Below are 17,676 nucleotides of genomic sequence, written 5' to 3' on the forward strand. Positions count from 1 at the left end.
AATACGCAGAATGGGCACATTTCTTCTATTTGAAACTCCTTACCTGGAGCTCATTTTCAGTACTTCTGAATACCTTCTGTAGAGCAAAAGCTCTACAGAAGCTACACCATGTCTACGCCACATCTCTGAAACACTTCATCACTCCTGTAGGACCCAAAGCTCCACACCACTGGTTCGACAGCAGCTTGCCTTCCTAACTCGTGCATGACAGCTACAAGGAATAGCTCTGCTAACTGCAAATTGGCTGGACTGATCACTTTGCTAATTTCTAAAAAAAAAATACAGCATTCAATCATGTGCAAGTAAAAGATGGAAAAAGAAGTTTCTTTGTATAGAATGATAAGCAGGAGAACTGTTCTGTTCTCAGACTAGATAGGCACTAATGGACCACTAAGAAGATTTCTTCGTAGATGCACGAAGCAGAGCTGCACTGGCTTAGCAAGAATCCCAAGGATCTTGGGATCTGAAACATTACTTACTACTAAGTGTCAATTCTGATTGGTTTCTCAACGAAAAAATATATAATTTTGTTGTAAGTAGAATATGATTTTTTTCTTCTCCATTTACCAGGTGCAAAGAGAACATGACAGACTTTCTAAGGCACTCTTTTCTAAGGAAAGGTCTTGAGAAAAAGGACATAAAATTGGAAGCAAATGTATTTTAAGAAAACAAGTTTGCTGGAAATGAAAGGATGAAGATTTTTAGAAAAGGAACTGGCAAAAGATAGAGGCCCTGCATGCTCTACAAAGCTCTGATAAGAAGCGTACAAATGCTGTATTTAGGATTCTGAGTTAAGCAGGTAGAATATGGTTACAGAAAAGAGAGAATGAGAAATAGACGTGATACCATTCATTCTGTCACACAAACTCCGTGGTATATTTACTAACCAGGAGCTTTCAAAGCTGGACTTGCAGAGTTCTCCTCGCCAGGATGCAAGAAACTGCAGTAAAGACTGATGAGTAATAAGCTTTGCCTGTGTTAACAAGAATTTTTTCTGATCTGCCTTTTATTTTTTTAATTATTTCTTTCTGATTTTCTTTTTTGGTTTTATGAAGGTTATCTATGAAATTTAAACCATCCTAATCCACTGAGTCACATTTTTATCCTGGTTTTAATTCCTCTGTTTTTCTCCTAACTCATCACAACCTTGTTCCTCATAACCTCTTCATTTCTCTTTCTCAACCTCTCTGCTCCATTCAGTTTTCCATCTTAACCACCTTTCCTTGCCATTACCTGGTTTAGGGTGGAGCTGTAAGATGCACATGAAAGAACGCTGTTTCTCAGTATATCCAGTACACTACATAACAACAAACAGCGTTAAACTGTATTATTCTGAGCAAACATCACCCTCCCTGCTCTCCCATTCCTTATGGGTTTCCAAGAGCATGGGGGGAACAAAGTCACCATCGCAGTGACTCACGAGCAGGTTTACACAAGCTACACAGAGTTCTCTGAGCTGCACTTACTCTGCCACTTTTGGTAGAAGAGTTTTTCATTAAAAGACCCCAAAATTGAGCCAATTCTACAAAAAATACCCACTCTTATTATTTAGAGGGAAATAAAGTATTTAAAACCTGATATTTAGACCAGCCATGTATTCATACTGGCAGTAAGCTACAGAATCACAAGGAACACGGCTTTAAACACTAGTCTGGGAATTTCTTCTTTTAAGAAACAGAGCAGAATAGATGCAAATGGAATGAAGTTTCTTCCTGCCACTAGTTTTCCAAATCAGGGTTCAAACATGCAGACTCTTCTGTGTGGTACAGGGGACTCAATTTTATTCCCTGAGGGTGGCAGGGGATCCTCAGTACTAATCCACAGACAAGAACATAAGAAGCACTTCTTAATCCAGTGTAAGGATAAAGGACTGTTCATCAAGCCCTTCTGAAGGTACTGCAGAATAAGATTAAAGTCAATTGAAGATAATTTCACAATCGCACAATTCAAAGCTTCAAGCTACAGCATCAGCAATCATGTTCCAGAAAATGAATTACTAATTCAAACATTACAGTTCCAAATTGTTGGATTTTATATAAAAATCTGGTTTTCTGAATATGATTAAGTAACATAGAATCCAAATTAAGGGCAACTAGCATGGCTGTCCAGAACATGGGCGGCAAGGAAAAAAAAGAGGATTCTGTGGATTTAAAAAAGAAATACAACACCATGAGTAGCAAGGAATGCAAAGTCTTAATCATAACCAGAATGACAGTATAGACATTTTTAGGCCTCTGTCTTAAACTTTGGATCCTGGGACCAGTGCGAATCATCAACTTCTCAGCATCCATTTATTACAAAATACAAATAAAGCCTAAATTTGATAGATGTGAAGAAAATATGACCCAAGGGTGTGCAATGCAGAGATGATGGATATCCAGTCTACAGAGAGCCTAAAACCACAGACCTGACAGGTATGAACTGCCACATTAAGGTCAGTAGGATGCTAATGACATGACATATGGCTTGAAATGGGGAAAGAAGGTGAGGAGCAAGGAGGCAGCAAGGAGGGAAACATGCACAATAAAGCTCAGGCTCACTGCCGTTCCTCCAGATATGGAGGAGAGAACTCTGCACCATTACGTCTGCCTTTCCAGGAGAAAAGGCACATCTGCCACCCCAAGTGAGTGGACAGACCCACAGAGGGACGTGTCTCACAGCATGGTAGAAAACTTGGTTAGTTCAACGGGCTCTGAACTGGTGTAAAGAAATATTCAGATAATTCAGAGATATTCAGAGTAGCCCCATACGTTCCTATTTGCACAATTTCATAAACAAGTACACCACATCCACAGGAATCTTTTCTGCAATGTATAAGCAGAACGAGCCCTTGGACCATCACTGCAGGTAAGCACAAGGAACAACAGGAATAACAGACCCAAGAACTTCTGCAGAAAGCCTCTATTACACCCTCTCTCAAGCACACTTCCCTTCACATAGCCACAACAGGGGTCACATCCTGTTTAATTTAGATTTTGTAGCAGGATGTCCATCACGCTGAAGAAAAGAAAGGGTTTATGGCTCAGACAAATTTGTGGCATGGCAAATCAAAACAGTATAAACATGGAACATGAGGAACATGTTCTGATGGCTCTTCCATTTCCTCTTCTGGCTTTAATAAGCTAAGTACCATTAAGTACTGGCTCTCAAGTCAGTACGTTTTAACATTTTTGATTACTTTCAGAAAGTATCAACTGTCTGAGGAATTATTCCTACTTTAAATCTGTTTCATTTTCCACATAAATTTGCCACTGGTGGAACAAGTAGTCCCTCGTAGGGTGGCCTACAGTCCTGAGTCTCAGCTCTAAGCACTGAATAAATCAACAGACGGGATTCCTGAGCCCCTGCATCCCTTGCCCACCCAGTCTCTGACAGCACACTTCTCCAGCTTTTATCTCTCCATCAATATTAACACCCTGAAGTCATCTTTCAAAGTCATGCATGTGATCCATTTATCTCCCCAGTCCTCTGGTCAGATTTTATTATGAATAGGCGCGACATATACATCTCACTATATGAACTGCAGAGAGCTACAAGAGCAATTGCAGACCTTCCACAATACCTTCCTTTCCATGGCTGAAAGTCCTTGTGAAGGCCCCGTGTTCACCTTAAAAATCTGTAATCATTAAGATCAAGAACTTAATTCTCTTATTTTACAATAAGAGACTAGTCAAAGACAAGGTTTTTACTCTGTGGACCAAGGCCATGTAGAAATGCCTGATCAAGCATTGTACTGCCAATAACCAAGGTTGATTTTTCCCTGGAGAATCACAATTGCCCTTTGTCTCCAGATCCATAGCTCATCTGTGGACCATGACCCACAAGGGGCCAATTTCCACTGGATGAATACCTTAGAGAAAGCGTTTGTATCACTGAGCGTGAGCTAAATATACTGCTAACCAAATGAAAGTGAAATGTTTTTCTTAGTACCACTCTGTAGCTAATAGAATAACTTTAAAAGTCAACAGATCCTTATCACCTGGAACCTTAAAACCAATTAACTTCTTATTGTTGCTTTAAGAAGTAACTAGTATAGCAATGTAAGATGATAACATTACTTAGCACTTACAGCGCTTTTCATCTTCAAAGAATTTTGCAAACATAAACTAATTAATCTTCCCAACACGCCTGCAAGGTGGTGTTATTCCTGTATTACAGAGAAGAAAAAAAAAAAAGCAAAAAAACTGTGGCAGGAGGTTACGTGCTTAGCTCAAGGCCACAAAATTACCCAGAACATAGTGGCACTACATGCTTCTTACAAAAGGTAGCCACTCATATCAGGCAGATACTGCAGGCGGCTGTGTTTTAGCATAACAAAAAAGTATCTGTCAGAACCCGAGTAAGGACACATTCTGCATTGCAGCTCCCGACATAAAACTCCACTTCTAAGAGCTGCCTCAGATTTCGAGAGACAGCATTTGCAATGTCACTGAATGGCGATTAATTTGCTCCTCAGGAAATCGCAAAGTCACTTGCGCATCATTTCATAACCTCCTGTAAATAATCTGCAAAGCAAGCTGATTCAGTCCTAGTGAGAAGCCCTTGCCTGCTCAATAGTCAAAATCAGCTCATCAATAAGGCACAGGTACTGGAAGGTCAGCAATGGTCTTACCTATCCTCCCACTGCCTCACACAGGGAAGTCTGAAGCACATGAGCTTTAGGTTTAAAGCCACGACCATTTAAATCCCTTAATCCTAGAGCTGACGTTTATAGTGACTAAAAAGATTAATCATTTTGCTATCCAAATAAGTCATTTTAAGTAGCTAATATTTAAAAGCAATAAAGTTTGGAGTCCTATTACATTAAGCTAGAAGTTGCAATTCATGCTTCATGTTTCAGAAGTCTTAAAAATTAATCCCTGACAGTGTTTAACATCTTAAATAATAAAATAAAATTGTCCTAACATATATAGCACTACTTCAGGTCTTTCTTTTGCTGAATGGTGAGATTTTTCCAGCACCAAAATCAAATTGTCACGGGAGGGACATCTAAACAGTAGCTACAATTCATCAGCACAGTGTAACGTACTCTGCATGGCTTTGTTTTTTGGCAACCTCCTATCAGTGATCCAGCATGTTGTGAAGGAAAGAAATCCTTTTTCTTTGCTTCTTTGTTAAATTCAGCTCCTCTTTTTGCAGCTCCATGAAGTTATTAGACTCCTAAGTATTTCAGAAGAGTAAAGACACAAAAACATCCACACAAGTACCTTCTCCTACAAAACTGAAAGGGACAGCATGAAAAGAAATTCACGTTGAGGCTTTGCTGACAACCAGTTGTGCTGAATGATAAACACAGTGAACTCGTTCTTGCTGCCAGGTATAAAGACCAACTAACTACCTCCAGGCTAAACTACAGATAACATCAAGCTTTCAAAAAGTAAAAATTTAACAAAACCTGCACTACCTCATCGCCTCTTCTATTAGCAAAAGGTGTCCTGCAGCTCAGCACTTCACTTCATGCAGTTCACAAACAGTGCTGTAACTATTTTCTATGAAAATATGAGCACGCACAAATCTACAGTGTATCCTGCCACCTGCGCTCATGGTTAGCCTCCCATTCCCACACAAAATCTCACTGACTTGATATGTGGATCACATTGTAAGATCATTGTACTGTCTTGCAACAACAAAAACCTTTGAAATACAATGATGGTTACTTAACACGTACTGCATATTGCTCTCTTCCTTTCAAAATGCATCTGTGTAAATAAAAACAAGTTTTTGCATGCCAGTATTTTTCTTGCTAACACAATGCATCCACATAAAAAGCTTTTCAGTTCCTGTGAGTCTTGCTGGTTTGATTCACGATCAGCTTCAAATTGTTTGCAAATTATTATATTAATAATTCCAATTATTTTTTCCAAATGCAATTTAAAAATACAATTTACTATCTGTAGTTCTACAATCCTTCCCTCCTAATACATAGTCATGCAACACTTTCAGATATTTTTGCCTAGCACTCTCTTATGTACATTTTATCACTTCACACAGCAATTTAATTTTGTAAACACAGGGATTTCTCTCTGAGCAACAGAGAAATTTAACTTTATACATTCAGCTTAAATCCTGAATTTAGTAAGATACTTGGGCATATTCCAAAGCATAAGCATTTAGGCTGCTGAATTCAATTAGAGAAGTTGTATATTTAAATTAGACTGCTCATTATAGTTGGATACTTGGAAGCATAAGTAAATAGGTATCGTCTTCCTCTCTAACACAAACAGCAAGCAATCATATCATCACACTTGGAAAGTAAACAGTCTCTCATGGTGCTATATTCACTGTCAAGGATGAGATTAGGTATCTTCTCAAACATGCAATGTAAAATCGAGTATCTAGCTGAAAAATACTTTCCATTAAAAAAACTCAAGGTCTTTATTTACACGTCTGGGTACAGAGTTTAATTACTCACACATTTACCAGTTTTTTTCATCTTATGTGGGGATTAACAACAAAGTGAAAACAAATAAATAAATTAGAAGTTCTAAAAACAGTAGGCTAAATAATCCTTTCCTGAAGAGTTTAAAAACAAAACCAGTCTTGCGACACAAGAAGGAGCTTGAGAAGAAGGTAAGGAGACCACAGCAGGTCTCTCTCCCTAAAGTTAACTGAACGTATGTTGCCTAGACCAAGTCACTTCTTAAAAATGCATACCCACTCTTCCAATCTTGTCAGCTGGGTTTGAAAAATAACAAAGATAATTGTAGCCATATAATAATTTCATGTTAAAATATTTTATTATTTATTTTAAATGCTGTTTTTAGAAATAAAAGGAGAAACATACTTTTAGGCTGTTACCTCAATTTATGCAATTAATCTCAAGCAAGAGAAATTCAGTGGACAAGGAAAGATTCTGTGAGAAGAGCTGATGATTGGGGAACTTCCTCTCCACAAGTAAAGATTTCCTGGAATAACGCTACCACTAAATGGGGCACACCTATCTCCTACAGCAGTATCCCCTTTAGAATTATACCATGGATTTTGGAAGTAGGAATACCAAAGATGTGTAGTGAGACAAATCAGGAAGAAGAGGTGGTAAATTTCTGATACATTAACAAAAAGCTTTGAAGGGCTTTACTCCACAATACCTGCTGAAATAACTCACTGGCATTTTTAAATTGTGTCTGATTTGAGAGGCTCAAGAAATTCATGTAACTGCTCCAGTAGCTTTCCACTGGACACTGGAAATTTGATAATATTTTGCACAATCTGGAAAAAAGAAATGAAGCAGTGGTCATCAAAAATTTTAAAAATTATTTCCCAATTAAAGGCATTTATTAACACTTGACTTTTATTTTTTTAGTCATAGATTTATTTCCTGTTGGTTTAGCAGACTATAATGCAATTAGACTCTCAAAGCAGCTACATATCTGCACTCTATTTCTAGACAGAAGCAAAAAAAATAAATAAAGGGAAGCATGTTTTATATATTATTTAAAAACCTTTAGAATGACCTTGAACACCTTTTCCACCAAATGCTTCCAATGCCAGAAGCAGTAAATTCTCTCAGTCAAAGATGAATCAAAGGAACACTGTACCTAAGACTGCTAAACAAGCCCTTTCTAAACTGACCCTATCAAACATGCAGGTAGTCCCTGAAGGTGCTAAAACAGCAAGCATTAGAGGAAGCCAATAAGCCATAAAAGAAAAATTGAAAGGACAATGACAAAAATCAAATGGAGACAGATGGCAGCACTGAGACCACTGAAAGGTGAAGACGACACTACACATCCAAGAGCTACAGATGTGTAACTTATTGCATATTGGACAATAAGTATTATGTACTTTTCTGAAGAAAATGGAGAGGAAAAAAACCACAAGCCCCTGTGCTTCATCATATGTGGCATGCCAGATTACTTAGTTTCTTCCATTTCACTATTTCTGTTTAAAGAGAACAGTACTCTATTCAGGGAACAGTTTGTGAATTCGTAGTTAGGGAACGTTAAATAAACAGTGTCTATTTTGATATAATTTTGTCACTATTACTCTGAAAGCATCTATAGTATGGGCCTTAGAAAACTTCATTCCTCTTGATTTTTCCTTAGTAAAGTAACAGGATCAAGGTGACTAATGACTTAAACTTGAGAGTAGTGATGACCTGAAGTTTCAACACATCACAGAAACCAAAAATACACAGCAGAAAGCAGACAGGCTACAGTAGCAGCAATCCTCAGTTACATGAGCCTAAGAGAAATATTTTTATTTCCTTTGCAAACATTTGTAGGGAAAAAAGTCAACACCATCTGCACAGCTCTAATTCTAATGTAAAGTTATTCTACTTGGAACAAAGAAAAACCACCAATGGGAAAATATTTTAAAACATTTCTAAAATTAAAACTAAAGTCTTTCTCACAAGGAGAAAGCTTTCTTTATCTACCCCTAAATCTATTTTTGTTTCCATAAAAAAAGAGAGTGTAGCTTTACACAGAAAACTGAGGTTTTGTTTCAAACAGCTCCTGGCCTATCTTTATTCTTTTAGATGGCTGGGATGCAGTACTCCACACGTTCCAGTATTTTTTTTTTTCCTTATATTGAGTATTTTTGTTTTGGAAGTGTAGAAATGCAAATTAAAGAGATTACAATTGAATCTGAAAGTGACGTGTGAGTGCTTGACCCTAACTGGAGATAAGTGCAACCTCATAGAACCAAAAGGGACCTCTTGAGACCATCTAGTTCAAACCCCCTGCTCAGGTACTGTCAGCTACAGCAAACTGCTCGGGGCCATATCCAGTTGGGTTTTGGATATCTCCAAGGGTATTTGATTCTCTCATCTCTCTACAGTCCTGGACTCAAACATTTAATGGTGAAAGACACCAACCAGTTAGCATCTGGTTAGATATCATAAATATCCACTAAAAACAAGCAAACAAACAAAACAACACCACACAAACAAAAAACCCCACACAAATAAACCAAACACCTTCTAACTAATTTACCTGACTAATTTACTTGCTCTACAGTGCTCCATTACAGATTTATTATATTATTCGTTTACTAATCCACACATACTGTATTTTTCAGCGATCCTGTTTATAGTGCCCTGTGTTCTTGGAACAGCTGTATTCATTTATTTGATTAATTTTGAAGCTATTTACAGTTTAGGGATGTTGGAGTGGCAATCTTTTGGACAATCCATTAATCAGATTAATTTATGCTGGGGGACTAGTTTGTAAACTGTAAGGCCTGGATACTTCACACTTGAAATCGCCATGCTGTCACTGAGCCATTGACCAACATGGACCATTTACGTAACTTTCCTGTGCATCATATATTATGTATTTCAACGATGGTGCATAATGCTTTCCCATCTTTGTAAAATATTTAGGGGGATACAAATGAAGTGTACTGTGTCTGTAGAGTACTACTAAAACTGTTAAAACGGGTATAACAACATACTCTTCCTGCAGCAGGAATGCTTTGTTACTAATGAATTATATACTCTGTTCATATAAAAACTTCTTGCCTACCTTGTCTGGAATACTCATCTGCTTCTCTGTGGACCAAGTCTTTTACCCGGTTTCCGTACAGCAACCTAGAGGAATCATGATCAAAAGCTTTCAGGGTTTCACTGGAGCTGTACGACTTCTGTGTAGGCACTCTGCACTCCTCATTTTCTGTGGAAGAATTTGTGTAGCGCCGCTCCTTGTCCCGCCTGCTCTTAGTCAGGGAGCAATAAGGCCTACGTTCTTTCACATCCATACTTCATTCCTTCCGTGCGCTCATCGGCCCAACTTGCTTGGAATTCTTCTCTACATTCAGCTCACATCCACCTAAAATAAAATTAGAAAGACAAACTACGTGTTACAATGTTCTCTAACTGCTCTGGTTTCTGCCTAACTACCTGATACAGAAAGCAAGGCCTGATCAACCATGGGCGAAACGCAGTCCTGTCACGTTTGCAAGACTTCCAACAGTTTCACATACGAACTATCCTGACAAAAAACTAGCCAAGAAATTCCTGTTAACAACAATGTAATTCATGGTGTACTCCTATTTTTACAGGGAAGATGAGAAGACCAAAACCAGACTGAAAACTCAGAGGAGGGGGGGAACTCAGCCCTTCAGCTTAAAGAACATGTTACGTGCTTGAAGTCTTTCTACCTGCAAATACGTCGGTTTCGCTTATTCAGAGAAAGGTGCATGCTCTAATGGGAAAGATATGTGCTTTTTTCTCCTGCTTGTCAGAAACTTCTGCTTTTACTGTTTCTGATATACAGAGTTCTACAATTTTTCTTGTCAATTCTGTTCTTTTAGAATTGTTCTCATCAAAAACATGCACACAATTTCTGAGCATGTTACAAAACATTGCAGGTGATATGCAGGAAGGCTTCTCTCAGGTAGCATGTTCTATATAACTTCTGCTGGAAAGCAAGTAAATATTTGATTTGAAAATGACAGTCACGAGTAATGTTTCCTTCCATCATGTTTTTGAGGAACATTACAGTAAGAATCTTAATGCTATTTATTTTTCTTTAATGTTTCATTCCAATTAGTTTTCAAAACAAGACTTCTCAGTTTCATCTCACGGGCCCTGCACACTTAACATCTACAGTTCTGACAGAGTAAGAAATAGTTTCGAAATTTTGCTGTTGTTTTTACAGAGAAGAGCTAAATTAAAATCAAGAATATAATTCATATATTTAAACAACTGACAAAACGTCTAAATGAAGACTAGTTCGGATGACTTTATATTTCTTGACTTTATATAACTTTGATATTTCTTGTTCAACACGTCATATATTAGGGCTCTCTGTTTTGTCTCAAGAACTCTCTCCCTGGTGCTCCCCTCAATTTAACATACTTAAATACCACAAATGATAATTTTGCAAAGTATTATCAGTCAAGTGATGTAGAATTAAAATGACAGTTTACAGCACATATCACAAAGCAATACCCAACTCCATTGGCACCTTGTTCAGCAAAAACAAGGTTGCTTTAGAGCCCGTTGCCTGCTTCACTTTAAACATTTAATATCAAACTAATTAGTTGTCACTCCTGAAATGATTTTGAGAGAGTATTTAATTTAACACTGAGCTGTAACTCAAATTATTGAATGGCAGGTCTTTTATCATCCTATCTGTCTTGAAATTCTCCGGAAAGCTCTCACGTTTCTTGACCTGTCTGAATCTCAAGTTAGCCTAAAAGATAAAGCTATGAAGCCTTCCATTTGAGCAAATTCTCTTTGATATTTATTACATTTACAAATGTTCTTCGAGTGGTAAAAGAATCTGAAATATTGGTATGTTGGCAAGAAAACTGAAGTAGTTGGCAAGAAAACTGAAGTAGTGTAATAGTTTACTTAAATTATGACTATTTGGATACCTACATGTCTGTGTAGCGTATCTATTTACTGCATATGGAACACCCAGATTTTAAAATATTTTATTGACTAATGAATGCAAATTCTTTTCATGTAAAAACAATTTTCTAAGAATTTTGTGAGCTTTTGGTTTATTAGTGTTAAGCTGAACTGTGATTTTAAAAATCACAGGTATTCTTCAGTGTAAAGATTTCATGTGGAAGCTTATCTTCCCTCTCATCTACGTGTTTCAAGACTATAAAGGCACAATAATTCCTAATGTCTCTAAATTGGTCCATGGGAAAACTGACATGCACAATTCCTCATCAAAGATTAAATAATTGTGATTTTTTTCAAGTTTCCAGGCTTATGTAGCTCACGTTAAAAAACCAAAAACTAAAAAACCCCACTCTTTACGCAATACTTTGTTACTATACCAAGCTAAAATCCTCAAAGATTTAATCTATGCTGTAGCATGAGGAACTACTGATCTGCTTCCCACAAAAGTCAATGAATTCAATAAAACATCAAAAGGCAGTTTTCTGGGTTATCTATTGCCTCTCCAGGCAAAGAATGAAAAGGTTAAAAAAAAAAAAAGCTGTTTAATAGCACCAGATTATTGAGACACTTTGACTGTGAGCATAGCACCATGATGAACAATGAAGGGTAATGGATTTCTTGTAGACATTTTGAAAAAAAAAAACAACACAAAACAACAAAACAAAACTGTCAGATTTAAGAGCCTGATCTTTTTGAACGTGGCATTATACAAAACACCTGTTTACCTTTGGTAACCTTTAACTTCTAAGAAACTATTAGTATCTCTCAGCAAGCTTTAGGAAATACTTAACGTCCTTAGGCTCACACCTTTCAGTGAGCCTTTCACGCCTTTTTCTCATCAGTGAATTAACATACATATTGGAGATAAGGAGACAGAATAAAAGCTATCTTAAAGTTATGTCTACAAATAAATGTCCTGTACCACAATCAAAACACAGAAAGAGAGAACACCAATTGCTGAATACAGAACCATATCAGCATTAACAATTACTTATTAGTCTAGTTATGACAAGTCAAACAATGGAAAATTTGCAGATAGCTTTACAAGATCTGAACCTTAAGTCTTGAACAAAACATCCCACTGCAGTACTAAATACTGGGACAGTCTCAAGACTGTGCAGGACTTATTTCTCCCACCATGAATCCCCTCCCAAGCCCCCAATTTTCAACACACACCCCCTTTCTCCCCCCACAAATTTGACCAGCATATTCAGTTAATGGTAAAAATATTTCACAAAAAAATCTTGTCAGTAATGGCATCTGCTTAGCGGCTTTGTTATAAAGATCACTATAGCTGCAATACCAAAAAAAAACAAACCAACAACAACAAACAAGCAAACAAAAAAACCAACCAAACAACCTAAAAAACCCCAACTTACTCAAATCTTCAGATTTAACTGAAACTACTGGTAGGCAAATTTCAACACATTTCATTTTTTCTTCTCCTCTGTTTTCTGTATCATAAAAGCTGCATCCCAGTGGGAGTTACCCTAATGTACTGTCTAGCTTTCTTTCACTATCCCTTAGAAAAAGATGAGACGAAATATTGGTAATGAGTACAATATAAACACAAGGGAACGCAGCAACTAATTTGATGCATGAATAGTTTTTTTTTTTTTGACAAATCAGATTAAAATTTTAAACCAAATAAAATTAAATTTATTTTGTGACATGATACAAAAACACTTGCCTTCATCTGCAAGTAATCTTTGCCCATATGTCAATATTTATGGTGCACCAAATAGCTTTGCTCAAATTAAATAAAAGAAAGAATTTCCATAGAGCAATATTTACAAAGCTATTGAACCACTAACTCACCCACTCACAAGAGGATGTCAAAACAGCCATGCTAAATACTGTTACATGTTGCATTATAATGCTAACTTGCAATGGTCTGCATATACTGCTGAAAATTGAAAGTTAACTGCCTGATGTACGCCACTCTGTCAAGTGTTTTTGCCTAATGATGTTCTATGTATGAAGAACTGAGGGTGCTCAGATGTGTCACTGACTATTGGGATCTCCTGTGACCTTTTTAGTGATCTGACCAGTGTTACAGGCTCCTGTTTGGATTTAGCAGGAGAGAGGATGTTAATCAGCAGACTGAGATGTCAGCTCCTATATATTCATGTCCATTCCATTTGTGTACATGGCTTAGCTGATTGCAGCCCCAATCAGACCAAACATTCCTACTGTCACTCCAAATTTTAAAAAACATTCAAAACCATAAACAGCAGATGCCTGCTTTTTAATTAATATGTACTTATTTCTTCTAAAATTAATTTAGAAGGGAAGCAGGAAAATCAAAGCAGCATCTCCGGTACGTGACTAGGTCATTGGGACCACAGAACTCATTCCCTTGTGTGCAAATGCTTACACACAATATTTAATTACTAAGTCAGATAAGGTATGTACAAATAGTAATTAAAACAATCAACTTGTTGTAAGATCACAGTTCTTTTATTCTAAGTGTTTTAGACAGCCTGAGCGTGCAAACCAAACCAGAGCAGGAGGCACACTCACACACAACTCTTGAAGCTACAGCAGAGCTCCGACGACTGAACAGAAGTCTCAGACACAGCCAAAGCTGGCTGATGCAAAAGAAGTAGTTGTACATTTTACTTAAAAATCTCCAAGACAGCATTTCAGTTACTTTTAATAAAGTCACAGTAGTGAAAAGAAACAATTGCTTAACTTTTTAGACAAAAAAAAACAAACAAACAACAATACCTTACCACTGAAGCCCTTCGCTGCAATATAGGAAAAGTACAGTAGACATAAAATGTAGTGTATATTTTAATTGTCAAGATGTAAATGAGGATTTAGGGTCATACTACAGAGTGTTATCTGAAACATCCAGCTACAACTTTAGCATGCCTGCAGGCCTTTTAAACTTTTATGGTAAATTACTGCATTTAATTCAATCTGAGTTCCCCAGAAGGGTTATTACAGTTTGGCAAGAGGATGGCAATTCTCCCAACACACACAGTGCTCCCTACCCATCTCTCAGGATCTTCTTCCAGAATAGAAGATGGTTAAAACAGTAACGTAACTGATTAAGAAGCCTAAACATACCTCGATATTTTATGCCCCTTAATATCCAAAAGCTACGCAGATACAAAATAATAAAAAGGTATGAAAAAAGATGTTTGTTAACAAAACAAAGAAGTGATATTTGAACGGAAAAGACTATACCACTGCTTGTGTTGATTTATGGATCTGCTACAACATATATTACATTCACTTTCGATGTGTATAGCCATTTTAGACAGCTCAAAACATAAAAAGCAAAAATAGAATTGGTTCTGACAATAACTAAAGTATTATTTTAACATATACAGTGCTGGAATAGAAAAGGTTTTAAAAATGAGAGGGTAAAATGTATAGATTTCTTTGTCACAGAAGAACAGTAATGAGCATGAGATATGGTTATAAGCTCAGTGTATGAACTCTATCTCACAGGCAGAAAGCACCACTAACAAAAGGCACCCACCGCTGAGAGCAGAACTCTTCCTTCCATCCCCAAGGCAGGGGAACCGAGTTGTGGAAGGAACTTAGACATTTAACACAATCTTCCCTCCAAAGACCTAAATCTAACAATTTAAGCATTTCTAACATCAGCATTCACGGTTCCATTCAAAAGCCTGCATTACTACTGGATTACTATTATTTTTATTACTTATTACTATTATTATGAATTAGGTAACATTGACCCTTCCACACTGATCCCTTAATACAAGCACAGACTGGACTGTGCTTGCTTTGGTCAGGAACAAATTTCTTTTTGTGATGCACTACTACATAAGCACGGGCAGGGAAAGCATAGCAGGACTGCAGTGGGAAGAAGCAGGCTCACATTTCTGTTTGAAATAGGAGAAGAGGATTGTACAGGTTGGGAGTCAAGTCGGCTCCTATTGTCAGCAATGAAAACAATTGCTGCAAATAATGCCTAAGTGGTTCTACTGAATTATTTTAATTGGAATTTCCTTTTAATTGTACTTGTTTGTTAATGTAAATATTACATTAATTACAATTTGCACTAGTTATAATACTTGCATGCCTTTTAATAGCAAAAGAACAAAGCCAATTCAGCTGTAGTAACAAGAAGATTAAAAAGACTAAGTGGAATATGCAACAATCAAGGAGAAATTAAGAAAGTTTCTTGTCCACAAAAGATACTCAATTCCCACAACTAATCACCCATAAAACCTATTACAAACAAATACTAAGAAAAACTCAAAAGGCATAAAAGAGTGATGAAATTTCCACTTCAATGGCTGATAAAGTGAGATATGTCAGAAATCAACTGAGCTGGAAAAATGACACTTTGAAGAGGTGCTTAGGATGATCTGTAGCCATGGTGTGCCATTAGTCAAACTGATGACTCTTAATATATGGATATTTCAGGTCATCATATCTAGAAACTCACTTCTTAATATTAAAAGTCTGTCTTCCAGCCCAGAAAAGCATCCAAAGTCAGCATTCTTAAGGGGGAGTGGGAAACAGATGGCCTGCCAGACAGGCAGTTCACAAACCAAAATTTGAAAAAGCCTACTTGAGTCACTGACTAACCCTACTTTTTAGAATTAGATCAAAAATAGAAAGGGGAAGGAAAAAAAAAAGAAAAGAAAAAAGAAGGAAGAAAAAAGAACACTAGAAAAAAATAGTGCATATTCTTCAAGCTTTTTTCTGCATTAGTCAGGGGAGCAGAGCATTCATATCTGCCATCACTACAGGACATAATGTTAATAAAGATTACTTTGCACAGTCCATCTAAAAATCTCAGCTTGATCAGCGGCAGAATAAACAACAAATAAATGCACTCTATGTTCATTAGAAAAGTTTGTTGCAGTGACAGTTAGGAAAATTAGCAAGAAGATAAAAGAGATCTACAGGGTCCTGCTTAGTCACAAAGGCTGATGTTTGTGTAACAATTTTTGCTGCCAGTACTTAAAATTGAAACCCCTGAGGGTGGAAAAAAGAAAAAAATATATATATAAGGGAGAGAATACCTTGTGCCTTCCCTCCTGTGAGATGCTGCACTCCCTGTAATGATGGGAGCACTCCCCTGGATGACATTTTCCTTTGAAGGTACAAAGCCCAGGACTGTGCAGCAGCGTTTGAGATGGAACTGCAGCTGTTTGGGCTTGCTGGAAGCCCTCCCACAGCAGGGCTGTGAACCTCCAGGAGCAAGAACTAAAGAGAACCACAGCTGGACCATGCAGGAATATGACTTGGGGCTGTGCTGGCTATTTAGCTGCCAGGCAGGCTCTACAGACAGGGGTAACTTGCAAGCAGGGAGGGCTAATGCACTGGATCAACTTCTCCTCTGGAGGAACTCAAAATGGGCTATCATTGGCAATTTCTGTTCCTTCTTGGGAGGAATGGTTTGCAGGAGCTGTCATGCATTTCAGATCTTGAGAGGAGATGTCTAATTTGGGGGATTTGGATAAGATTTTTCTTTTTTCTTGAGGGGCTGAGAGAGCTAAGTGAGAAAGAGAACACCAAGACTGAAAGAGTGATGATGTGGCATGCTCCGGTACTGAAAATGAGGGTGAGAATATGCAATGAAAAGATGGAGAGGCGAAGGATAGCAGAAATGCTGCAGCATAATGAAAAAATGAACAGCGAGCTGAACTCAGGATAGAGAGCGGAGGGAGAAGGAATAATTCAGAATGGCAACACTGGGGATGAGAAGTGATGCAGCAAGCCTAGGAAGAAAGAAAACCCTAAGAGGAAAACCTGAACAGAGGAAAAGAACAAACAAAACTTCAGAAGAGAAACATCATGCCTTATTTACTTCAGAGAAAAATAATCAACTCTGAGACCCAGCACTGCATAATTCATTATTCAGCAACAATTAAAAAGGCCTAAATACTTTTTTCCACTCCTTTAAACTTGAAATTCATCCTTTATGCCATCACCTCCTTCCTTACCCATCTTTTAGCTATGATTTTTCCTCTCCTTCTCCTCATCCAACTTATGTAAATGGCCTCCTGATTTATGCAAGTACAATTCCTTCTTAATAGAGGAATTGTTTGAAATTTCAAGAATACAATTGAACAATTCTTTCTTGAAATAAGTCTACTTTTGTTCAGAGATAAAACAAAAGAAATGTAGGGACTTTTAAAACTAAAACAAGTGATATGGAGAACCTGACACAGGAACAGCACGCAACAAGCCACAAGCATCAGCAAAGGTGCAACAGTCCCCAAGTGGAGAACACAGCCCAACATTTTCTTCATTTCTGTTTGGAGAACAAAATTATCTTTATGTCAAGCTTTACCATCAGAACAGGCTGTCTATCATTCAACTCC

General features: G+C 37.4%; 1 protein-coding gene across 1 annotated transcript in view; it reads right to left on the reverse strand.

Moving 5' to 3' along the window:
• Positions 1–17,676, reverse strand: part of TENM3 (teneurin transmembrane protein 3) — a 1,331,063-nt gene that overhangs the window by 309,652 nt on the left and 1,003,735 nt on the right. Inside the window, 1 exon segment of the mRNA XM_040554455.1 lies at positions 9,468–9,770. Within this exon segment, the coding sequence (XP_040410389.1) occupies positions 9,468–9,699 (232 nt within the window). The 5' untranslated portion in view covers positions 9,700–9,770.

Source organism: Cygnus olor, chromosome 4 (assembly GCF_009769625.2).
Source record: "Cygnus olor isolate bCygOlo1 chromosome 4, bCygOlo1.pri.v2, whole genome shotgun sequence".
NCBI lineage: Eukaryota > Metazoa > Chordata > Aves > Anseriformes > Anatidae > Cygnus > Cygnus olor.